The sequence below is a fragment of the Elaeis guineensis genome, chromosome 2, assembly GCF_000442705.2.
Source record: "Elaeis guineensis isolate ETL-2024a chromosome 2, EG11, whole genome shotgun sequence".
Taxonomy (NCBI): domain Eukaryota; kingdom Viridiplantae; phylum Streptophyta; class Magnoliopsida; order Arecales; family Arecaceae; genus Elaeis; species Elaeis guineensis.
In genome coordinates this window covers 111,108,280-111,134,159 of record NC_025994.2, presented here as the reverse complement: position 1 = coordinate 111,134,159, position 25,880 = coordinate 111,108,280, and the positions used below count along the sequence as shown (strand labels likewise).

Below are 25,880 nucleotides of genomic sequence, written 5' to 3'. Positions count from 1 at the left end.
CCATCATCACTGCCGGAACCAAAGCCACCATCCGAAACCGCTCGAAGCCGAACAAAATCCCAACCTTTCGGCCCCAATCCAAACCCAAGACGACCCCTAACCGGAAAAAAGCCACCACTAGAAGTAGAATCGGGCAAAGATTGCAAGGAATAGCACGGGAACCGAACGCCCAGGAGGGTTCTCCGACCCAAAATCGAAGAGATTGGAGCCGGATTTGGGAGGCGAGAGATGGGTTTAGGGGGCAGAGGGAGGGTTTCAAAGCGGAGGGGAGATTTGCGGATGAGTGCGGCCATTTTCGCAGCGCAGCGTCGCGCCGGAGGAGTCCATTTCATTGACGGCTTTTGACGTTATTAAACGAACCTAAAAAAATGCATTGCGAAGAGAAAAAGGAAGGAGAAGGACCAACCTCGGAGGACGGCGGCGGAGAGGAACTCGAGGACGGCGGCGAGGAAGACCGGAGCACGGGTCGGCACGCGGAGGAGAAGATGCAGGAAAGGGGCGGCGCGGTAGATAGATTAGGGCACGGGAGGAGGGTGGTATTAAACGAACCTAACGACGCTTTTTAGCGTCGTTAAAATGCGTCGGTATTTTATTTTTTTAACGACGCTTTTGCTAAAAGCGTCGGCGTTGACACGCACATAGTTTACGACGCTTTTAAGCGTCGTTAAAGAACGACGCTTTTAAGCGTCGTTAAAGAACGACGCTTTTAAGCGTCGTTAAAGAACGACGCTTTTTAAAAGCGTCGGCAGGTCAGCGCAACCTGCCGACGCTTTCAAAAGCGTCGGCACGAAAATGTCGTTAATTACCTCTTTTTTTGTAGTGGTATCACTTAAAATACAGCATTCTAATACTCAAATAATCACACTATCAAGTAGCATTCTTATAATTCTTACATATTATAGTGTTTCCCAGTAGTAAGAAGGAAAAAACATTTTAACATTCATTATTTTATGGTCAAAAATTCTAATCCAAGGCATGTATAGTTAATAAAAACTATTTTTTATTAGGGAAAAATTAACAGATTTGTATTGTGTATCCAATATATTTGTGTTATTATAATTCATCGATGTATTTCACATATTTCTTTTCTTTTTAATCCTTCTTTATCTTTTGAGATTGCATCACCGCACTGTTAGGCAGTGTTTAGTTGGAGAGTAGAATATGCATAAGCCTTGCCAAATAGTTCCTAACAAGGAGGCGTTGGCAACAAATAGTTGTTTCAGAAAAATTTGCTAACAGTAGACATAACTATTCCGGGAAAAAATATGTATCATATGCTATTTGTGAATAAAATTTGTATTCATGCTTGCCTATTTTTCATGGAGGTGATACTTTAATCTAAAATATTCAAACATTATAGTCAAGCAAAAAATAAAAATATCTTACAGCATATTATTTAAAGAGGCAGAATTTTTTTTCTATATCACCTTTTCTTATTTCCCAACCAAACTTTTAGAACGCATCAACAGCGATTGAACTTGTCCAAGTACTACTCAATTTAACTTCTCCGTCACAACCCATACAATCCTATCCGATAGTTTAAATTTTACCATCCGACAATTTTATTCGCTCTCTGCCGTCACGTAGAGGAAAGATATCCGAGAAGATCATGTCTGGTTGACCCCTATAAGATAACAAGAAGCCACAATGTCTAATTGAATAAAGCTGGGGCATTGTGTTTTTTTATTTTTGTCTTGAAGCTCTTGGTTGGTAGTTGCTAAGTTTTGGCTTGTTCCCCGTAATTTACTAAGGCAATTTACACCCTACACCATATAGTGTTGCCTCGCATCAATTATATCTTGACTTTTGTGAGCCCCATTCATCGTAAGTCCATCTTTGATTGCCGTCCCGTTCATCTCATCTGGATGGATTTGAGTGGAGGGATGAACTATAAATGGCATTAACCACAAAGTGCCTATGGTACAAGGATATAAAAACAAGAATACGAAATGAAAGTGATGGGGCCACCGGCGCTACTGGATCAGCAGGAATTTTTGATGTTTGAGTAAGTCTCTGTGCACCGCACGTGATGTAACAAAAATATATTATTTCATTTGATTGAATCACATAATCAATACTTTTCAATATATATTTAATATTTACAGTTTATTTTTTTCATTTAAAATTTTAAATAACAAAAATACTTCTCATCTTTTAAAAAAATTATAATAAACTGTGACCATATTGTGACATCTTGCGATCAAATTATGACTTTCTACACAACAACAAGTCACAATTTAGCCACAAAATATCATAAGAAAAAAAAAATTTTATCATTTAAATATTTAATAAATTTTTAATGATGAAAATATCATTCTCTCTTTATGACTTCTGAAGAAAAATTATGATTTTTTTGTTATACAAAAAGTCATAATTCGATCGCAGGATATTATAATATGATCATAAAATATTATAATTTTTTTTAAAAAAAAATATTTTTATCATTCAAAATTAAAAAAAAAAAAGTAGAACTACAGATATTAAATATACGTTGGAAAGCGGTGGCTACGTAGTCTAATAAGATGAAATGATGTATTTTTTCTATACTGTATGTGGTGCACAAAAAATTATTCTGATGTTTTCATTGTTGGATTGAGCTGCATGGACAAGAGTTGGACCCAATTTTCTATTAGAAGATCAAACTGTACTCCACGAAGCCCTTGAGTAGCACTATCAATGGGAGGCCAAGATTGATAGCTTCTTGAAACCAAGGAATCTAGGTGCAGAAACAAATAGCATGATATAGCCATCTGGAATCGATGATGATTAGGGATAAAAGCGGTATAGATATTATCTATTTAAATTTATTTTTATATCTGAATCAACTCAGATATGGACATAAATTTGAGAATTCAACTAATATACGTATCCATATTCGTCAAAAAAAAAAAGATATAAATATAAATAGACAGCTATCCGACCCGTATCCGAATATTTGAATCTACATATAACCCTATATAATTTTATACAATACTTATTATTATTTTTTTAAAATATACAATCATATAAATATATTATTAATTTAATTTATTATTTATTTAATAATATTTTTGATTCTACAGCCATAAAAATATTTTTTTTCTTCTTATTGGATTTGGTCTATAGAGTATTAGGTTGATAGGGGCCTTAAGCTGATCATTGGCCGCATTTGGATACGGGATATATCAAATTTAAAACAGGCCCACCCCAAAGCCTATCTACAAATGAATATGCTTTGGACCTGAAATCTGGCTTAAAAACAGATCTATTGGGCCCCATCTAAACAGACCGTCTAATCCATGAATCCAATAGGCAACCCAGTAACGTCATGCTGGATTTTCTAACCAAGCTGTTATAAAATAGTTTATGGTACGGGAACTGGTCGTCTTAGCAAAAGAAGCGGATTTCTTTCGCGCGACAGAAAGATTCACCTTCTTCATGCGCTGGACAGATCTCAAAGCACTTGAAACTTTATCATTCATCCATCAGTATAGGTCTCAAAGTGAGATGATCCGACGGTGGATTCGTGCCAGGATGAATCCTTCTTTCGAGCAAAAGATGCAACCCGGAAGAAGTAACGTGGATGTAGGAGTAACGAGGCAGTTTGCGTGATGTGCATCCCTACTGTTCACACTCGACCGTCGCGTGGGCATAAAGGTCTAACACCTTACAAATTCGTGTTCGAGTTCAAAGCGTGGCAAAATAATCACGGAAGCACGCGTAACGATCGACCGACGTCCCCGGTATATTGCAACCAAAATCACGTTCCGAGCGTAAAGGGAGCAGAAAGAAGACATGCCCACCTAATGGCAGCGTCGGCAGTGCGGCCCTTCTACTTGCTTCGCCATCTGCAACGCCACCGCTTCTCCTCCACCTCCACCACCACCAACGAAACCCCGCTTCAGCGCTCCATCCGATCCGCCATCGAATCCAGGGACTACCTACAAATCCCCAACCTCCTCCACTCCAACCCTAACCCTAATCCTAATCCTAATCCTTTCTCCTACCTCTCCCTTCTCCCCCCGACCCTCACCGCCCGCATCGTCGGCGAACTCCTCCACTCCTTCCTTCCCCTTCGCCCTCGCTCCCTCCTTCTCCCGGCCTACTCCTCCCTCCTGTCGCTCTCCCTTCCAAAGCCTGGACATAATTTCCCTTCGTCCGTTTTCCTCCCCATCGCCCTCGCCGTCCTCCAGGCCACCCTCCGCTCCGGCGCTCCCCCTCCTCGCGAGACCCGCCTTGCCCTCCCCCTCTCCTGGCTCCACCTCCGCCGTCACCGCCGCCGCTCCGCTGCCGGAATCCTCTCCTCCCTCCACCCCCTCGGCTTCCGCCTCGACCTCAACACCCTCACTTACTTGCTCTCATCTCTCTGCGCCGCCGGCGAGCCTGCTGAGGCCGTCGCCGTCCTCCGCGGCATGCCCGTCGCCGGGATCGACCCGGAATCTGAGAGTTACTGCACGGTGATCGAGGCGGCGGATGATGCGGCGGCGGCGGAGGCGCTGCTAAGCGAGATGGTGGCGGAGAAGGGGATGACGCCGAGGAAGGGGACGGTGGCGCGGGTAGCGAGGGCGATGCGGGCGGAGGGGGAGGTAAGGAGGGCGGCGGAGATGGTGAAGTTTCTGGAGGGGAAGGGGTGCGCGGTGGGGTTCGAAGCGTACGAGGCGGTGGCAGAGGGGTGCGTGGAGAGCGGGGAGATGGTGCTGGCGGCGCGGGTGGTGGCGGAAATGGCGCGTAGGGGATTCGTGCCTTACGTCGGCGTGCGGCAGAGAGTGGTGGAGGGGCTGGCGGCGATCGGTCAGGGGGAACTCGCCGGCGCCGTGAGGCAGAGACTGGCGGAAATCGGGTCTTGAGGCCCTCGAGAGAGAAAGGAAAAGTAGCTAGCGCGGCACTTCGTTTAACGGTGGATGTTATCATTCCGGATAAGGCTGAAGATTTGTGACACAAAATCATAGAAACAAGTTTGGCTTCGTAAAGGCATATTACATGGTCGCAAGCAGCTGAAACAATTCATGTAATAATTTTCCTTTTTCCCCTCGGTAATAAAGTAATCAAATTTTAAAGAGTATGAAGTTATATATGTTGAAGAGAATATAAGTTCCACTGAAAGATGTGAAGAAACCTCAAGTTGTTATCCAGGACTGTTTAAAACTAAGATTTCTTCATATCTTTTAGTCGAACTCATATTATCACTAATAACATGCAGTGGTTCCTAAATGCAGTGAGCTTTATGCATTCGATCGGGCTAAATATTAAAAAATCATGCTATTCATAAAAATAGACTTATATTTCAACATACTATTTACAATAAAAACAAATATTGATCACTGTAAGAGGGTTTATGACGTGTACTTCACAATTGCCATTTTTAACAAAATACTCAGTTGGGGTCAAGGAAAATTTTCACAGAACCAGAGGTGTCGTCCAACAGAACATTCCCTGGCACTGTTCTCATCTTTAGCAATAGTTTTTTCCTGGTCGAAGGCAGATGGGTTGCCATAGACCATTCATTTACTAGCTGGTTGTTCTTAAAAACAACCAGTTGTTGCGTGAGAACCACCTTTGAGCCACTGCAGATGACCTGTCCTGTTTATGACTTACTAGGTAGTGAGTAGAATGACCTCCCTGTATGTTATGGTTTTCCCATGCCTCTCTCGTGGCCATTGTTTGATTTTCCTCCCTCACCCTTCTCAAGGTTGCAGCTCTTCTGGTTTGCCTTTAAGTTGATAGAGTTTTCAATGCAGCTATCTTCCGCCATGAGCTGGACAGCCATACCCTTCTCACCAACTGCTTTAGGTCTGGGATGTGGAGTGGGAACAGGCTCCCGTCTATTCTGCCTAGGAATCTCATTCTTTGAGCTTCTCTGGAATTTGTTCCCAAACTTGTGCAGGCCTCTCCGAATTGTGCGAAAACCGTGCATATCATTTCTATATGATTTTCGGACGTTGTTGTTATCACTGCACTCAGAAGCTAATGATCTTGGGCTGTCTCTGCCAGCATCATCCTCTCCAGGGAGCTGGGTTTCTGAGACCTGAGTATAAGCTTTTCTTGGCTCCTGTGTAGAAGCTTCACAACTCCCAAGATGATGTATCCAAATTCCTGTCTCCCGTTGCCCTTCAATGTTAATGGGTTCAAAGTCATCCTTGGAAAATGTACCACTGTTCCGAGCCATCGAGTTAGATTTTGGAGTATCAGTTTCTGTTGATAAGCTTTCATCACTGGACTGCTCCTTCCCCTGTGAGAATTTCTGTCAAAATAAGGCAAGCTCCGTAATATTTCTAAGCATGTGCTGTTTCATCAAGAACACTGCATCAGCTATACCTTTTTAGAATCAATATCAAGCACAGTAATTGCCAAGTGCAACCTTCCGGTATTGATGTTCCATAGGGTCAACCACTTGTCATGCCTTTGCCCACCCCTGAGATCAGCAATGTCTATCGAACAATCCCTGCAAACCATAAAAATCTTTATTATGCAAAGATGAACCTAACATAGGCAATCAGAAATGACATGGTTATGATGTCAAGATGCAAGAGACCCTCAAATGCACTGAAACACAAACTTAAAAATGCAAAGGCTCCAGGTTTAGTATCAAACTAAGCATATGAACATGACTGTTAGGCTATAAAGTATCGCTACAATCAATAATAGAAGATGCGAGTATACCAAGCCAGAAATGACACAGAAAGTAGAAGCTGTCTGCAATATTCTTCTTACTATATTCAGCTGTTATGTCACAAATCATCCATATATAAGATGATCCATAACCCTCGATCTTTTTATTTGAAACACACATTTCTGATTATCATGTTATATTGAAAGAGGAAAAGATCTATAGAAAGAGCAATACAGTGTAAATACCAGAATCTACAAGAGCATCATATCACATTAAAATTCTATATAGAGCATCTGAAGCAGAAGTGAGGAACAAGGAACAGACCCAAGCATGTCATCAAAGACACGATCCTTGTCTAGAATTTCAAGAACTAGGATGTTAGGTGTTGCCCATGAACTGATGGGGATCTTAAACTCTTCGAGCCATTTTGGAGCTAGAGTCTTCTTTTGAATCTCTGTCCGGAATCTGTAAGGGCCAAGCTGACCTTTCACATAAGGATCAGCAAGCCCTGCAAGAAAGCCTTAACTCAAATTTATGGGAATTCACCTCACTGGAATATAATATGAAAAAAGAACAAACATATGTTTCAGAGGCCAGCAACCATACCGAGACCTACCATTTGAATCTGACGGTTTAACTTCAGTTGCCTCTATAATCTCCACTTTAGCAAATGCAATTGGATGTTTCTCCTCAACACTAAACCAAATCTCTGAAACATTCATAGCATATATTTCAGAACACTTGTCAAAATTCTCAGCAATTTTCATATATCAAAAACAGATATGATGATACAAAAAGGAAAAACGTAAAAGTTCCCAGTGGTGGTCTGTTTTATGACTCCTGCAGATCACAGAAGCTCGAACAGTTTCTTCCCTATATCATGGATTAGATATGTCTAGCACTCTCAACATACAGAACTTGGCCTTTGCAGAAAAGGTTATAAAAGAGGGATCACTCAAGATTCCTTTCACCACAGAACAGTATAAACAGTTTGATCTTCATGCAAAAACTGCAGAATGATTGGATGTGCCCAAACAAATGCTCTTAGTCATCTACCATGATAATTATCCAGCATCCTAGAAGTTATATTACACAACTGCTTGGTAGATCTGCAATTACTTTCAAGGCTTATATTGCCAAAACAAAACAGTTGCAGCATCACATTAGCATATTACTCAAAGATATCTGGGTACTAATGGCTCTTGAGTTGTATCACATGTTGCAGCCCTGGTGAAGAATATCAAGTAGGTCATTTAATGTTTTAGGTTATGGATGAAGAATCCTAGCATTATCATTCAACAATTACAATACATGGAATGATTGAACAAATTAACATTATTTACCTCTTGGCACCGAAGCAAATTTTTCCACATCAACAACCAGCATATTAGGCTGAAATGAGAAAGCTTCTGTTAGGGTCAGGCTGTCAATGTAGCAATGCTTTATAGAACTAAATCCAACAAAATGTTCCATATGCTAATTCAGATTGCAAAACTTAATCTCTTAATAAATTAAATTTATTCTTATTGGAGGTTTTTCTGGTTAATTCTAAGATATAATGAACCCCTTTCTAGGCATGCGTATTACAACAAAGTCACACAAAGTGTAGAGAACAAACACAATTTCATAATACCAACTAAAAGAACTAACCTCAACCAATGTCTGTTCAAATGCATCTGCCAAAATCTTATCCTGCAGAAATACAAAAAAGAACATTTTAAACTGAACACATTCCAAAGTCTGCAAGAATAGATCATATTAAACATGTTAAAAGAAAAATCTTACAAGCCATCCGGCAATTCCTGGAAGTTCAGTAACATCGATCCCATGATTAAAGATTGGTTTTACTGTCATCTGAAAGTATGGTGGCTCAACAAAGCATACCCTCACACGCCCAAGAAATGGCCACTGCTGAAGGAACTTCATTCCCACCAGAACCTACAGAATTTTTTTTCCCCCGAAAAAAAAGAAGTTAGTATTGCAATGTCTCGAGAGATTGCAAATGTGTGAAGAATTCTTTCTTGAGCATTTATAAAGGGTATAATTAGAAAAGCTTTTCACCCTCTTCTTACAATTTTCTTTTCTTTTTGGTTTTCAAAAGGATCAATACGAAGACCTTCCTAGATCAATAGTTGAAATGGTCAAAGAAGAACATGCAAATCAAAAAACAAAGTAGGACTCAAAAATGCTAGAAATCAGATTGTCCAATTGAATTTTTATGCACATAACTTAGCTTCTTTTTTGTTGATCTTTACTAAGTTAAATCGACAGCATTAATTAATTTGTATGACATAAGGTACATAAATATGTTCTAGTACTAACCAAATAAAGATAAGCGGTAATATGCCAATAGTCGATCAACTAGGTGAACGTTTCTTCTAACCTTTAAGGGAAACAAAAATCAAATGACAATTTAAAAGGACATGAATGTTCCAGTTCAGATTTGTGTTTCCCCTACTAATTATGTGGAGAATAAAAAATTTACTATATGCTCAAATGATCATTACATTTGCAGTTTTCAAAGAGGCAATTTGACACTGTATTCCAGAAGAAAATGAGGTACTATCATGTCCTACACTTGCCAATTTCTGATTTTCATAAGTGCATTTTCTTAAATCCTTTTTCCTTAAAAATATCGTGGGATCGCAATGAGGAGAGCGGTGCTAACCAACTGAATTGGCATATACCTCTACGTAATTCAGTGATATTAGGCCCCTATATACTATTACAGTATCACTCATCATCATGAATTGGCATATACCTCTACATAATTCAGTGACAACATTTAAAAAACTTCTAGTAAAACAGGAGCATCCCTGAATATTTTCTTACCTTTCCTTCAACATGCATTCTTGACACATGCATCTTCACCCACATTCCAAACCCTAATCTTTTCCTTAATTGAACTGCAAGTATTGCACTCATATCATCTGCTGACAGAAAATTCATACCCAGCTCTAGAACCTGACAACTCATCATTCACCGTTAGCAAGTAAAAAATGGAACCAAAATGTCAACCATATATGATATAAATGTCATTTTATAGACAAATCACCTACCAAATGGTCATCATCAGTTGATTCATGAAGAACCCGCATTCTTGTAAACACTGGCGGGGTCCTACCCAAGTAAAGGTGCTGAACAACTGCTTTCCCCTGTGCATACAAAATAACACTATCTTTGTCTAAATGGACTATAAATGCATGATAAGAATGATAGTGAAAACTATCTTAAGCACTCAGCAAAGTCAGGGGAAAGGACAATGCAGATGAAGATACATTGCTGTCAAAAACTAAAGTAGATACAAATACAGGGATGATGACATACAACAGTCCAAGGCTTGTATTTGTCCAAGAACCATGGTATGATGGGCAACAGAAACTGCTGTGATGCAATTTGTTCCATGCATATAGGCCAAATCTTTTCAACCACATGATTTAGCCATCGTACTGATTCTGAATCAGAAAGCAGCTGTAAATAAAAGAAATATATAAGCTAAATCTGTAGAACACAGACATTTATCCAGAACCAATAAGACCTTTAGCTGCACGTACAGAGGAGATTAGTGAATACTAAGAATGAAAAATAACATGATAAATAGTTGATTAAAAAGTCAATAACTAGTACAGAAAATAAATACCCTTTGTTGGTCGGCAAATTTTCTTCCCTCAAACTCTAGTCTCTTCCGCAGTCTAAGTAGATAGCGTTCATAAACCTATGAACCAAAGTATAAAAGGGTTAAACGGACAGAGAAACACAAGAAGACCAACAAAATTGTCAAAAATCCAAACAAGCCGTTATCACTATCATATCCCACCTAATAAACTATTTAAATATTGGAAGGATATCAAGCAAATATGTTCACATCAAGTGAGACATAAGCTTGTATCAGTATTGGCCGCTTAAAATCTCATCCCTTACTCTCTCAGCTGTTATAAACTGATATGTCCCAAGATATTGGCCGGTACAACATCAATATATTGACCAAGATTTTTCAAATTGTTTTAATAATTTTAATTATCAAAGTAAAAATTCCTTAAAATAGAAGATCATAGTTTGCCGGCATCGGCTTGGATCCTAGAGAACCTGGGTTCTACACACACATACACAGACACACAGAAAAAAAGGAGAAGTGAAACATGCATTCATTTCACCTCCTGCATGCACTTAAGTCCTCCACATGTTATGCATAATAAACAATACAGTTCAAATTTATTTATTCTGCTAGAAGATACTTCACTTATATGCAAGGGACGGAGTAGCAGTACGTTAGGTCTCCAAGGAATGGCTTGGATTGGATAATAACAATATTTTTCTGTCAGGCATTAAAAATTTGAACTTAGACCTTGTATGTGTTATTTTGCTTACCCAAAACACTGTAATAGTATCAGATAACTGACAAGATACTGAGTTCGACATGTCCTGATAATTGAAAGATGAGGCAATCTTTGGCTTGTAGCATTTAGTAGAGAAGGTCTACAGCATAATCGATGATTCAAATTGACACTGGACTCGTGAAGATTTTGTTACTCATGTCAGCAATACAAACGCTAATGTATCTCCCTCCTCTTTCAGCTAACAAATAATTTACACAGCTTTCATCTTTGAGAAAGTGCATTTCTAAGTCATTATCCGCCTGTCCTTTTCTGATAAAAAGATACTATTTTCTGAGCATAACATGCATATCATCTGGGGCTCAGTAAATATATTCTCTGCAACATGCATCAGTGGCATGCACCCAAAAATCTACTACCTGATTCTCTTATCCACAACAAGCCTCGGAAACATAAGAAAATCAGAGGAAGTAGCCATACCTTGTAAAGATAAAACAAAGCTGCAAAGAAGACAATCGGCTTGGCCCAACCCAACGACGACAAGATCCAAAGCAATAACAGCACCAGCGCAATGTGATGTACGATTGAAGCTTCAAATATATCCATCCCAACCACTAAACTCCCACAAAATTGCGCGTATTTCAAGAACCCCACTTCCGAGGCCAGGAGCAATTTAGAGTCGCAAAACCCTAGAGGTTCAAAAGATTGAGTCCGATTGCCCCGGTAGCCTAGAGAGGTTATGAAATCTTGGAAGGAAGGATGGAGGAATGCCAAAGGATGAAGAATCGGAGACGAGCGCGGCGCAGCCACGGAGGAAACGAAGATATGGGGGAGGGAGGCCGCGCGGAAGTTTTAATTGGATGCGGAACAAACTTTCAAGAAAAAAAATTGGATGTAACCGGCAGTTGGTCAGCGAAGGGATAGACCGCTTCATTTGACCAAACCGGTCCACGATCGCCCGCTAGGTTGGGGTAGAATGGTCTGCCCCCCCGGTCTGGCCACGTTACCTTTTTGTATTTAAACAATTCTATATCAGATGAGGGATGCCTGTTATTTAGTGTACGTATGCCCCGGGATTTGGACCGGTCCACTGGATCTAGTCCATATGATAATTCCTCCCTGGCGGTGAGTGGGTCGTTAGGAACTCGGAAATCCCCGGAACGTGGAGGGAGTCGTGGGCATTTTAGATTTGGTCGCCGATGTAGATGTGAGATAGTTTCTGATGACGGGTAGATAACAACCTCGCATGGGGAATAAATTGTCTAGGGTAGGGTTGAACACGTATTCGAAGACTGCATTTGCAGGCCAATTGACTTACTTGGTGGGAATCCCTCTCCATGCGAATTTTGGGTTTCAACCCAAATGATGGCGTCTCTTTGTATTTCTCCGACAAGAGAACCTCACCTCCAACATAACTTATCCTAATCCAACAATCAAAGGCACATTTCGTCTTGATTTATGAACAACATACTTAGGGTAATACCCATCATAAGTTGGATTGTAGTTGCAGCAAGCCAACTAGACATTGATTATTGTCTTGTACACTAGAATACTAGCACGTATCTTGTACAGTGCACATACAGCACTGCAAAATACTATAAAATCATGGATAGAGATGGATGGCCATTAAAAAAAAGAGAGCTTATGAGCTCGTGCCATGTCATACATTACACATATTGTTTAATGGCCATCCATCTTCTGATGGCAGTCATCTAGAGAAGCATAATATTTTATAGTATGCACCACAGAGGATCTTAATTATAAGAATACATGCATACCAACATTAATATAGTGAAATTTTTGTAATTGGTCAAAAGAGGAGTTTTGTTAATTACTATTGATAAATCATTCGTTCTAGCGATCACATAATACATAGATCGATACTATATTGAATTTTGCTTGCAGGCACACGAGAGTTTAGACATTTTAAAAATAAAATAAACTATGAGAATAATCTATGTAGATGCGCCGTCATATAATTTAGCCACAGGATGCAAGCAAGTTAGTTATTTCCTAGACAAGTAACATCGTTCCCTACATTAAAAAAATATAATAAAATAAAGAAGCAAGATCGAGCTTTTTCACGTATATAGCTATTTTGAGAAGACTCGTATAAAGGCATTGAAACAAGGAATGAGAAATAAGTTCATGCATTGAGGAGAGTCATCAATTATCCAAGTAAAATAGGGAGTACATATCATTTTATAAAGAGGTGATTTAGGTTGTTTATCCAAAAATGAGGTGATTTAGGTTGATGTCTTTTTGGAATCTTCGTTGCAAAATTACCCTAAGAATAGAAATTTTGACTTCTCATACCATTTACCATCCTCAAACAGTAGTTTATATTGATCTTGTGAATAACCTATTCAAGCACCCAAATAAGAAATTAGAGTGAGTACACCTGGATAATAAATCTTTGAAATAGAAAATAGTGCTAGCTGGACAATGGAAGAAAGAGCTCCGAGAAAATCTACTTGTCAATTCTTTTTCATTTTGTCTATATGACTCCTAACATCTTAATTATTAGAAATTAAAATGGATAGAGAACTAGTTTCAAATTTGTACTCTAATATAGACGTGGTGGCAACCGCCTTGTCTAAACCTACTTCACAAACTAAATTGTAGTCCAGCGGTACCATTCTCCACACTCCGTTAGATCAAAGAGCATGCTTTGGTTAAAAAAGGGTCATGCATGCTTAGATGCACAAAGTTGGCATGATTGGTCGCAGTGCATGTATTTTAAGTGCAATGAAGCATGATTAGACTATCTATTGTTGTTGCAAATGAGCCAAGCTGAGGTTTGAGCTGCTAGAGCTTGGTTTTGTAAGAAAGGAATATATGAGTTTGGGTGGAGCTCTAGCCAAGCTTAACTGTTAATTTTCAACCTTCATTCATTTCCTTACAAGTGAGCTTGAGCTAGCTAGTCTTTGCTATCGATCCAAGCTTGGGCTTCTACTTATTATTTGTGCTCGTCCAAGGAGGTTGTACTTGACTAGTTGACCAGTTCAGCATTGACCTAATGCAATGGGACTTTAGAATCGCTGGTTCCTCAATCACGCTAGCCGAAAAACAAAAAAAAGAAAAAGAAAAATCACGTCATCCAGACTAAACCGGGTTTACTCGCGAACAGCTCACATCTCGTCCACGTTGGATGTCGGTAACACAGTAAACTATTCATGAGAATTCACATCCAGAAGGGAGAGACGATCTTCGAGGTTGAAAGAAGGGATCTGACACACAGAAATAAGAGTCATAAAAGACGAGGAGCATTCTTTCCAGAGCTCATTATTTCTTCAAAGGCAGAGAGAACCTCGCTGGTTAACTGGCATAGCACAGTATCAGTTAGCTAGGTAGCCACCTAAATGCCTTAAGCACCATCATAATCCCCTCCAAAAAAAAAAATTAAAAATTAATATCAAGACACTCGGGTGTTTGGTTGGAGAGAATGGAGATCTGAAATCAAAATCGGAATGGATGACTCCCATTCCAACCATTTGGTTGGGAACAGTTTTATTCCGATTTTGATTATGGAGTGGAATGAGAATGGATCAATCTATATAGAACTCAATCTTTACTCTTATTTATAGATTCAATTTTTCATTCAAATTTTGATTTTGATTTCGATCATGAATCAAAAGCTTCGAAAGATTTAATCATTTCGATTTCGATTCCAAATCATTTTGATTCTCATTTTTATTTTAATTTCGGTTACAAATCAAATACCACACAAAATCTTCTCTTAGCCAAGAGACTCACACGCTTCCTAACCAAATTAAACGTTCCATTACCGGTTTTGGCTTCCACACAATTAACTTAAAGAAGATAGATCGTTAGGACAAATTCGCATCGTGGCCAGTGAAAATTCGAAACAGAACCGATCGCTGTATGTGTACTGAAGCAGAAACATCAAAAGCAACAGTTTTGAGTCCAACCACCACAGGCCTGGAGTCACGGTTTCCAATCCAAAACCCGACAATATGTATCGTTTTCTAGCGATAGAATAGCACCACCACCGCCACCACTTCTCCGGCCGGCGGTAGCCGGAGTACTCATACATCCTTCTGGCCCTCCTTCCACTTCGTGTCGAGCTCTTTGATCAAACTAGTGACATCCTCGTACATCGAGCCTCACTCCTCCACTGCCTTCCTCGCCGCCTCACCGTACTCCTTTGCCTTCCTCGCCACCGCCTCCGCCTGCTCCCCACCGCCGCCAACCACCCTTCCTGCAATCGTCGCCACCTCCTCCGCCATCACCAGCACCTTCACCTCCTCCAGTCGATTCCGCCGAATCCCCTCCAACATCCTCACCCCGACACCCATCACGTCCACCACCAGCACCTCATTTATAAACTGCTCATGGAATAGCGGTCAAGTATGTTAGGATTTGATATCTTGATATTCGGTCCACATTGAGCCCACAACGAGATTCGCGAAAAAAAACGGAATCCAACGAGATCAAGATCACCTCCAACGAAACTCGGATAGAGGAGGTATGAGTTTTTGAAGTCCGCATGAGATCCGAGGTGGTGGATGACCGGCGGTCGGTGGAGATGCGGCGGTGCGGCCGCACGGGCCAGGCATGCAGGGCACGGCCCGGTATGGGGTGCGCGACCCAGGCACGGGTGCGGCCTGGCCCAGGCGTGGGTGCGCGGGGTGCGGCCAGGGCCCAGGCGCCCGGTGCAGGTGCGGCCCAGGCCCGCGCGGGCAGGCCGGCCCAGCCGAGCGCGCCGCGTTGTGGCCCTGTACCCTGGTCTATGGTGGATTGGGCGGTCCATGGCAGACCATGTGGACCGCATGGGCATTTTTCAGCCGTTTCTCGTGGTCCACGATACTATTTCATGGACCGAAGTGCGATCGGATGGCCCAGGGAGCTTCCGATCAAGATCCAACGATCGGGGAGGTTTTATGGCTTGATTAGGAGTCCTAATATGGGTCTAATTGGGTTTTAACACTTGATTAAGGCCTATAAAGGCTTGGGAACAGCGTGGTCTTGTTATGGTGGTGGTTTTTCGTGAACAGAGAGAAGCCTTGTGAACAGTGGCTGCGCGGCTTGGTTTCTTTGTGGATGTGCTGTACGGAGATCAGAATCCTGTGAAGAAAAGAGAGAGGGTCGTGTACGCTGAGAGAGAAGGAGCAAGAGGCTCCTGGACAGCAGATGTCGGTCACTTCAGGGGTTCAGAGGGGTCTTCTTAGAGAGAGAGCTTTTGTAAGGAAAACTTCTTGTGAGAGAGAAATTAGGTGTATGAGGGTTGAGGGTGAGATCTCCTCTTGTAAAATTTTTTTTCATAGTGAAGTTTGCATGCCTCATGGAGGTGCGTTATTTTGTGGCTGATCTACGTATTTTGATTATTTTTTATTTTATTTCTTCTTTCTTCCTGCTGCATCGCGCGGTACCGAAAAGATCTTAGGAGGTGGTGTCCTGGCCATACATCTACTCAACATGTAGTATCAAAGCGAGGCGGTGCAAGGACACAGATTGCAACGGTGGTAAGCAAAACTGAAGATGAAGAAGACATGATCAATCAAGATGGAGATCAACAAGTTTGATGGGAAGAGCAATTTCTCCTTGTAGCAGGCAAGGGTGAAGGACGTGCTCATCCAACAGGGGTTGATCGATGCTCTCTTGTGCGAGGAGAAGCCAACCACTATGGATGTGCGGGATTGGAAATGACTATAAATGCAGATGGTAAGTACCATCCACATGTATCTAGCAGATGAGGTAGTGATCCATGTACTGAGCGAGACTTTTCTGATGGTGCTGTGATCAAAGCTCGAGGAGTTGTACATGGCGAAGTCTCTCACCAATACTCTTTTCCTCTGCAGGTAGTTTCACCAGCTACGGATGGCTGAGAGACAGAGCGTGCAAGAGCATCTAAGCTATTTTCAGAAGATCCTCACCGACTTTCTCAACGTTGGCGAGAATGTTGAAGAGAAGACCAAGGTACTGGTTTTGCTAGCGTCGCTTCTCCCTTCGTACGAGTCCTTAGTGACTGCTCTTATAGAGGAGAAGAGCACCATCAAGATGGATGAGGTCACCGCGGTGATACTCCAGAACGATGTTCTCAAGAGAAAGAATACGGTTTTGAGCTCAGATGGTGGTAGCTCAGCTTTGGTGGCTTTTGGAGGAGCAGGAGATGGTAGACGGAGTGATAAGAGATTGCGACGAAGGCGGTCCAAGTCCAAGAGGAACTTAAGCAATACCAGGTGTTATCAGTATGAGGAGTTGGGGCATCTAGCCAGAAATTGCCCTCAACTCAAAAATCAGATGGTGGCTGCTGCCGGCAACGATTCAGATGGAGATGTCTTGAAAATATCTGACGAGGTATTTACTTCTTCCCAGCAGTGGATATTAGATTCTGCATGCACCCATCATGTATATTGCAGAGAGGAGCAGTTTGACTCCCTAGAGAACAGTGAGGGCACTGTATATCTACCAGATGGATCGAGCTGTGCGATCAGAGGCATTGGGACAGTCAGCTGGAGGACACATAATGATATAGTGAGGAGATTGGGAGAAGTCCGATACATATCCAATTTCAGGCAGAATCTTATCTCACTGAGCAGATTGGATTCTAGAGGCTGCAGGATGGTAGCTAGTGGAGAAATCCTGAAGGTGCTACGCGGCGATGGGATTGTACTAGAGAGGAAGAAGGAGAGCAGAAGACATTATTATCTAGCAGGGAGCCCAGTGCGAGGTGGAGCTTTGGGAGTCAGATGGAGCCCAGAGTGAGGTGAGCTCCAAGTGGAGATGGATCGAGCACGAGACAGGAGACTCGGGAGGACGAGAGGCGACGTTACAAGGTGAGATTTCTATTACCGCAAGATGATACCCCGAGTAGGTCTCAGGTCAGGAGGAGCACAGCATACGACGAAGATAGGATCGAGTGGCCTTGCTCGACTCCCATGTTTGTCTACCATGATCAGCAAGCGATTGCCCTAGGACATGAGGGCGAGGAGATCCAGAAGCTCTCGGAGTTAGAAGGAGGCTGAATATTGAGTCAAGATGAAGATTGTTAAAATTTGATACCTCAAAATTCGATCCATATTGAGCCCACAGCAAGATTCGCGATGAAAAATAAAGTCCAACGAGACCAAGATCACCTCAAACGGAGCTCGGATGGAGGAGATACGAGCTTTTGAAGTTGGCACAAGATTCGAAACGGCGAAAAATCATCGGTGGAGCGGCGGTGGCGCGGCGGGGCGCCGCCTAGCGCGTGGGCCAGGTGTGCAGGGTGCGGCCCGGCACAGGGTGCGTGACCCAGGCACGGGAGCGGCCCGGCCCAGGCACGGGCGTGCAGCGTGCGGCCAAGGCCCAGGCGCCCGGTGTGGGTGCGGCCAGGCCCACTCGGGCAAGCCAGCCCAGTCCAGCGCGCCGCGCTGGGGTCCTGTACCCCGGTCCACGATGGATCGAGTGGTCCATGGCAGACCACGTGGACTGCATGGGCATTTTTCAGTCATTTTTTACGGTCCACAGTACTATTTCATGGATCGAAGTGGATCGGATGATCCAGGGAGCTTCCGGTCAAGATCCAACAATCGGAGAGATTTTATGGCTTGATTAGGAGTCCTAATATGGGTCTAATCGAATTTTAACATTTGATTAAGACCTATAAAGGCCTGGGAATAGTATGATCTTATCATGGTTGTGGTTTTTCGTGAACAGAGATGCGGGAAACCTCATGAACAGTGGCTGCGTGGCTTGGTCTCTCTGTGGACATGCTGTATGGAGATCGAAATCCTGTGAAGAAGAGAGAGAGGGCCATGTATGTTGAGAGAGAAGAAACAGGAGGTTTCTGAACAACGAACGTCGGTCACTTCAAGGGTTCAGAGGAATTTTTCTAGAAAGAACTTTTGTGAAGAAAACTTTCTGCGAGAAAAAAATTGGATATACGAAAGTTGAGGATGGGACCACTTTTTGTAAAAAATTTTTTTATAATGAAATTTGCATGCTTCGTAAAAATGAGTTTTTCTATGATTGATTCATATATTTTAATTATTTTTTTTTATTTTTTTTTGTTGGGTGGATGTCTGGCCAGGACACCACCTTCCAAGATCCTTTCAGTACCACGCGATGCAGCAGGAAGAAAGAAGAAACAAAACAAAAAGGAAAAACAATCAAAATACGTGGATCAGCCACAAAAGGGCTCGCCTCCACGGGGCATGCAAACTTCACTATGAAAAGAAAATTTTACAAGAGGAGATCTCACCCTCAACCCTTGTACACCCAATTCTCTCTCACATGAAATTTCCCTCACAAAAGCTCTCTCTCTCTTGGAGACCCCCCTGAACCCCTGAAGAGCCTGGCGACCGCTGTCCAGGAGCCTCCTGCTCCTCTCTCACAGCGCCTCACGCATCTCTCTCTCTCCTCTGGTTCGTACGACGGCGAGAAAACCGAACCCCCACTTCCCTCTGTTTCGTCTAAGGCCTTTTTAAAGGCTTAAACCTGGGTTTAAACTTGATTAGAGAGGGATTAGGAGTCCTAAACAAAGCCAAAAAATCCCCTGGACTGTCGGATCGAGATCGGGAGCCTCCTCGGCCCTTAGATCGCGCTCCGGTCCACGGAATAGTGCCGTGGACCGCGAGAAACGCGTGGGAAACGCCCACGCGGTCTACAGACCGCACCGTGGACCACCCGGTCCACGGTGGACCAGGGCAAGGGGCCAGCAGGCCTGGGACGCACGTCCCGCGTGGGCCTGGGACGCGCGTCCCGCGCGCCGCCGCCTGCTGCTGCGCCGTTGCCGCCCGCCGCCGGTCGCCGGCGGTCCTCCGCCGTCTCAATTCTCGTGTCGACTTCAAAAGCTCGTATCTCCTCCATCCGAGCTCCGATTCAGGTGATCTTGATCTCGTTGGATTCCGTTTTTCGCCGCGAACCTCGCTGTGGGCTCAATATGGGCTGAATCTCAAGGCGTCAAATTCTAATATTTTTTAATATTATATCATGCTATATCGAAAAGAGTATCCCTAACAAACATCCATCCAACTCAAGTAACCATGGGCACCCGCGCACACCGATTCCTGCTGCAAGTTCCACCCGCAGTGCGTCACGAACCACCCCACCGCCACATGGCCCAGCACCTCCACCTCGGGGCCCACCCCCTCACCACCAGTCCCCTCCCCTCCACCCTCTCGTCGACCCCCTCCGGCATCCACTCCGCCTCCGCCGCCGCGTCCTCCGCCGCCTCCCGCCGGACCACCCACAGGAACGCCTTCCCCGACGCCTCCTGCCCCAGCGAGATCTCCTTCACCTGGGGCCCACTAAAATGGCACAGGCTCCCGAAGCACACGTACACCACCGACCCGGCCGGCTTGGAGTCGAGCCACGCTAGAACCTGCTCCCGGTGTGCCGAGGACTCCCCGCGTTCTGCCCACTCTTCGGCGGCGCGGCAGAAGAGAGAGACCGGGCCCTGCACCAGGCCTTGATGCCGGCCTGGTTCTTGTTCTTGTAGTAGTTGACATAGCTGGGTTCCATGTCGTGGAATGTGTTGACGACGACGCCGTAGCTCTTGGCCTCTGCCTCGCCGAGGAGTTTTAGCATGAATAAGTTGTCGACGAGCTAGGGGAGGCCGTTTTTGTAAAGGCGGATTGGATGGGGGTGGCCGTTCATGATGAAGGATTCCGTGGAGGGGTCGAGAGGGAGGTAGTTGACGAGGTTGGAGAGGACGAAGAGAGGGAAGGCGCCGGCGCCGTGGAAGATGAGGCGAGGGATGCCGTGTTCAAGCGCGAGGTCGGCAGTCCAGGTGAAGAGGGAGTCGGAGACCAGGACGTCGGGGCGGAGCTCGTGGAGGAGGGAGACGAGAGGAGCTTGGAAGTGGAAGAGGGCCATGACGAAGGTGTTGAAGTGGGCGGTGGAGACGGTGGAGAGGTTCTCCTGGCCGTGGGAGAGGCCGGTGGCGGCGGGGTCCGGGAAGGGGATGACGTGGAGGGAGAGGGGGAGACCGCGGGCGCGTGGCGGAGGAGACGACGGTGCGGCGGATATTGGCGGCGTTAAGCGGCGTGGTGACGATGGTTGAGCGGACGCCGCGGGTGGCGAAGAGGTGGGCCATGTCGACCATGGGGATCATGTGGCCGGGGCTCATCAGGGGGAAGAAGAGCATGTGAATGGGGCCGGCAGAGGCGGCGTTGGAGCCCTTGGGAGGTGGCGCTGCGAGGCCCTTACCTTCGAGAGTTAGTGAGAAGCAGAGGAAGCGACGGAGTGGGGAGAGTGGGAATTGGGGGTAGGTTGGACGTTGACAGTAGAGAGGTGGGATATAGAAGGGAAAGGTACTCGGTGGCCAGTGAAAGGAACAGTGAGAAAAGGGCAACGGTAGTTGAGCTGGACGGGCGCGGATCCGCTGCTGTGGGTGCGATGCACCGCGGCATGCATCGCAATAAAAGTGTTGAGGAGTACATGTAGAGCCCGGGTTCTTTACTGTATATCATATGGTACGATGCACAGTATACTATCTCTCATGCGATGAATGATCACATGTGGATGCACATTCGTGCAGGCTATGCATAATCGTTCATCACACGATAAACAATACATACTGTATATCACACTGTATAATGTACAGCAAATGATCTATGCTCACACGTATAATAATAATCTTGGCCAAATTTAATGACCGACCAGATTGCATGCGATAAAACTAAATGACTATTCATCGATGCACACCTCTTTATAAGTGGCCATTGATAGTTTGTAAATACACGATCAGATCCCAAGCCACTTACTTTTTTCCATTACCACAGCCATTGTACACACAACCATTCTTTTCTCTTCTTCCTCTTTATTTCTTTCCAAGAAAGTTTATATTTCCAATAACCATTGTGTGATTACATGTCTAACGACGCAAGATTTTGTTTACTTTATCTATTGTAGTCTCAATTTTTGATGCTAAAAAAAGCACTTGCTGTAACAGATTGTGATAATTAATCAATATGAAATAAAGCACTAGTAATTCACTAATAGTTAGGTCCCTACTATCAGCTTCTTTAAGTTGCATGTCATTATTTTCTCCAATACCGCTGCCTAATCAAAACATAGTCTGTTACCTTATCCTTGGTATCTCATTTCAGTGCTAGTTTCATTGCTTGCAACTTCTGGGTGATCCTAATAGCCGGAGAGCAGAAAAATATTTTGAGTTTTTTGTATATATATATTTTTAAACATTCAAATTTGTATGAATATCCTTTCAAAAATAATATTTCTATATATACCTTCATAAAATATTTATTTTTTATATATATTTTTTTCTTATTATTTTGTATATGTACTTACATCATTTAACACCGTTAAAGAATTAATGGTTTAAAATTTAAATAATTAAATTATCTTTATGGGTAGATATGTAAAAAAAAATTTATAAAAATATATATATAAATAATAATTTTATGAAAGTATCCATGCAAATTTGAATGTTTAAAAAGATATATATATAAAAAAAAATTATAAAATAAAATTAGAATGTAACGTAGATCCTCAAATCTTACTTCTTTCTCTTGCATCCCCAACGCAATGGTAGCTATATAATTTGCAATATGAGAAATTCCTCTCTAGATGGAGTAAAGGTCAAATCAAGATTCTTAGGATTTGTGTGTTCAATCATCCATGGATGCATTTGACAATGTTAAAATTAAGAAGTGCTACTTTGTGTACTGCCTAATTGCACAGCCATGTTCCCATGCATGCAATTTCACAAACTCGATGAGGGCCAAGATAGGCCGAACTCTCTTCTATATCCCTTGATCAAATTAATCCATGTCTGTTCGGGGTCTCCATGGTCTAAATGGTTCATCCAAACTTTTTGATTACCAAATTTGATACAACCTGGAAATACCACTTCAACCCCACATGATGTTAAATTCCACAAACGCTGACCATGTTAACCAGATCTGCAAACATTAAACTCAGGTTGCACGTTTCTAATAAATGGATGAATACGTCATCTCAAGCCACCTATTTAAAAATGCAGGATTAGCATAAGATCCTAATATATTTGTTATAAGGGCTGGATTCAAGTTGACACTGATATTAAAATACCAAAAATCTCCAATTAGAAATACTTGCACGCACATACAAAATGACATGACCGGAAAAGATATATAAATGGGATTACACATCCTTTCCTCCTCGACTTCATATTCTTTTTTTTTTTTTTGATGTAAATGAGCTAGGGAAAACTAACTCAGAGATTTTGTACTTCATATTCTTATTTGCAATTCTATATATAAGAGTGAACACAACTAGTCGCTGATGTCTTTTTTCTTGAAATCAGACCTAGTCCGTGCAACTGAAGATGGCCCAACCCAAACTCATTATATGATGCAGACTGACCAAGGACAAGGGTATGGTAGGTCTTAGCGGGATTTGCTAAGCATAATATCACCTTTTGGTTAACCTCGGCACGGTAGCTAGATGTCCCACATTAACAAAGAAGGGGCACTATTCCAACATCAAGAAATATAAAAAGAAGCTATGTATTGTTTTGAAGGCATAGCTAGATTGGTTACTGCCATTTGATTATTATATGCTGTTGGTTGTTCAAGCGTTTTGAAGGCGGAAATGGGAGAAGTAGATTTTGCCTATGCCTGTAAATTGTAATCAGATAACATATGGTATTATTTATCCCAAAAAGTTCAAATCGACCATGGATTCTTAGAGCTGCAAATGCTGGTACTTCCGGAGTGATCCACGGGAACTGTAGCATGAGGCTACGAGAGTGCTACAAGTGAATCAGCCGATCCTTCTTGGAGGGGATTTTGATGCCATTCCTACAGCGGATGAAAAGAAAGGTGGTCTATTTTCGAGGGGAATCGAGGAGTGCTAGAATTCACAGTTTTTCCAGAGCAATGATTTGGTTGATATGGGCTATATCGGAACTAAATTTTCTTGGTGTGGGGTCATCCCTTGGTGGGACATCTGTTAATGATGAAGCATCTACCAAAGAGTCTATTTAGATTATTGTCCTTTGCTGATTGTAACAAATGAAAGGTCTAACACCATTTTGTTTTCAAAAAATTTAGATAAAATATAATCTACAATGTATGAGAGAAAAATATTTAAATTTTTTACATGTATATCTTTCCAAATATTCAAATTTATATAAATATCTTTTCAAAATTGATATCTACATGTATATCCTTATAAAATATCTTTTTTTCTATATATACTCATATCATCTAACACCGTTAAAAATTAATGATTTAAAATTAAAATGATTAAAATATTCTTATACATAGATGTGCAAAAAAAAAAAATTTATAAGAATATATATGCGAATAGTAATTTTATGAGGATATTCACACAAATTTGAATTTTTGAAAAGATATACATATAAAATTTTTTTTAATAAAATTATATATATGTTGCAAATTTAAAATTTTTTTTGTGTGCGTATGTGTGTGGACACGATCTACCGATGATGCTTGTTTCTTAGTTCGAATGATGAAAATTAACATCAGTTGTGTTTTGCAAGCTTTCTGCCCTTGTAAAATGCATACTGTTCTTAATCTCTAACCTTAACGGCGAGATTTGATTCTAGTCCTCCAATATAACCACCAAGAGTCCTTCAATGTAGCGAGGCAGGCAATGTCCCAACTAATTATTTACAAGTCATTTCTTGCTTGATGCACAAGTGCACAAAATAAAATACTTGTTTGGATTGAATTTGTTGTTTGTTGTATATTTTGCTTTCCTTGTGTGTTGCTCCAAGCTGGCTTACCTACTTAGGCAAGAAACATATGATAAATGGGAATAATTTGGCCACAAACTCCAATGCTGATAAGATCAGATATCATAACGTTGACAAGCCAACCAACTGTTTATATTTGTTTTATAAAGCCACTTGCAACTAATAAACATGCCATCATCAAATAATAATAATAATAATAATAATAATAATAATAATAATAATAATAATAATAATAATAATAATATTAATAATAATAATAATAATAAACATGTCAATCTTATGCTCGTTGGATTAATCCCAGGGCGCAACTGGCACTCTGGCACACGTCTACTCTTGTTAGGCACCGCAAGCAATTACATCAGGCCCATGTTTTGGACTACTCTGGATCTCTGAAGCCTTAATAAACCAAACAAAATTTATAATCATTCAGTAAACCATCCAACTTGAAGATGTATCTAACCCAACTAATATCCCTTCTATGATCGTCACTATGCTTTAGTGGCACTCTTTTATGATTGGACGTGTACTTTGCCATTGGAGTACAATTTATAGTCTAATTCTTCTGCAACTATAGGTAGACTAATTTTATATAAAATAGGAGAAAAAAATTGTTATTATATACATATTAAAGATATGGCTTATTAGACATCCGTTCTCCAAAAAAATACTATTTGTATATATAAATTTAGATCATCCATAATTTTTTTTGCCTGAATATCCACCTAAATATATTTTTATACATTAATAAATAATTATTTTAAGTATTGTTTGACCCTATCACCCTTTATGCTAACAACTCCAAAAAATTAAGATTTAGTTTATGTTGAAAAGAGCTATATTGTTATATGAATTTCTCAGTAGTATTAATCCAAAAACATAATAAAATTATTTTATATTTAAAATGATCATTTATTAATATGAGTAGCCAGAAATCTAAGAGCATGGACATTCATGCAAAAATAGGATAATTTAAAGGAAATATGCGAGTACTTCTTCTTAAAAGATAAATATGTAATAAGCTTTACTTGTCAAAAAAAAAAAAAAAAGCTTAAGAAAATAAAAAGTTAAGATATATTAACCTATATATGTACAAACTCGAGTAGATATACAAATATGTTTTATCAGAATATTTAAGAAAAAAAAGAAAGAAACATAATGTAGAGATCCAGTGCTTGACCATCCTGAGATTTTTTTTTTTTTTTTGTCTAAACAATGAGATTACATAGATATAGAATAAAAACACCCATTGCCATTAGTTCTAACAACAATCTTTAGAAGCGATATA

The 25,880-nt window shown here is 41.7% G+C and overlaps 2 protein-coding genes and 1 pseudogene across 4 annotated transcripts; 1 reads left to right on the top strand and 2 right to left on the bottom strand.

The window, feature by feature from the left end:
- The first annotated feature begins 3,785 nt into the window (after positions 1-3,785).
- Positions 3,786-4,826, top strand: LOC105043184 (pentatricopeptide repeat-containing protein At1g06270). Its single transcript, XM_010920637.4, has one exon. The coding sequence runs from the start codon at positions 3,786-3,788 to the stop codon at positions 4,824-4,826; it is 1,041 nt and encodes a 346-aa protein (XP_010918939.2).
- Positions 4,827-5,385: 559 nt separating this feature from the next.
- LOC105043172 (C2 domain-containing protein At1g53590) lies at positions 5,386-11,773 on the bottom strand. 3 transcript variants are annotated; one of them, XM_010920619.4, is made up of 12 exons: positions 11,404-11,773; positions 10,230-10,304; positions 9,917-10,060; positions 9,649-9,744; positions 9,422-9,553; positions 8,375-8,527; positions 8,240-8,281; positions 7,933-7,981; positions 7,206-7,298; positions 6,914-7,097; positions 6,295-6,421; positions 5,386-6,220 (listed from the first exon to the last, which is right to left on the bottom strand). In XM_010920619.4, the coding sequence occupies exons 1-12, from the start codon at positions 11,527-11,529 to the stop codon at positions 5,606-5,608; spliced, it is 1,836 nt and encodes a 611-aa protein (XP_010918921.1). In that variant the 5' UTR covers positions 11,530-11,773; the 3' UTR covers positions 5,386-5,605. The 3 variants fall into 3 exon arrangements, with proteins under 3 accessions (XP_010918921.1, XP_010918930.1, XP_073108794.1); XM_010920628.4 differs by having other exon boundaries at positions 5,386-6,208; positions 11,404-11,663; XM_073252693.1 differs by lacking the exon at positions 11,404-11,773 and having other exon boundaries at positions 9,917-10,044; positions 10,230-10,280.
- Positions 11,774-19,688: 7,915 nt separating this feature from the next.
- Positions 19,689-21,657, bottom strand: LOC109505899 (scopoletin glucosyltransferase-like; annotated as a pseudogene).
- Between the last annotated feature and the right edge of the window lie 4,223 nt (positions 21,658-25,880).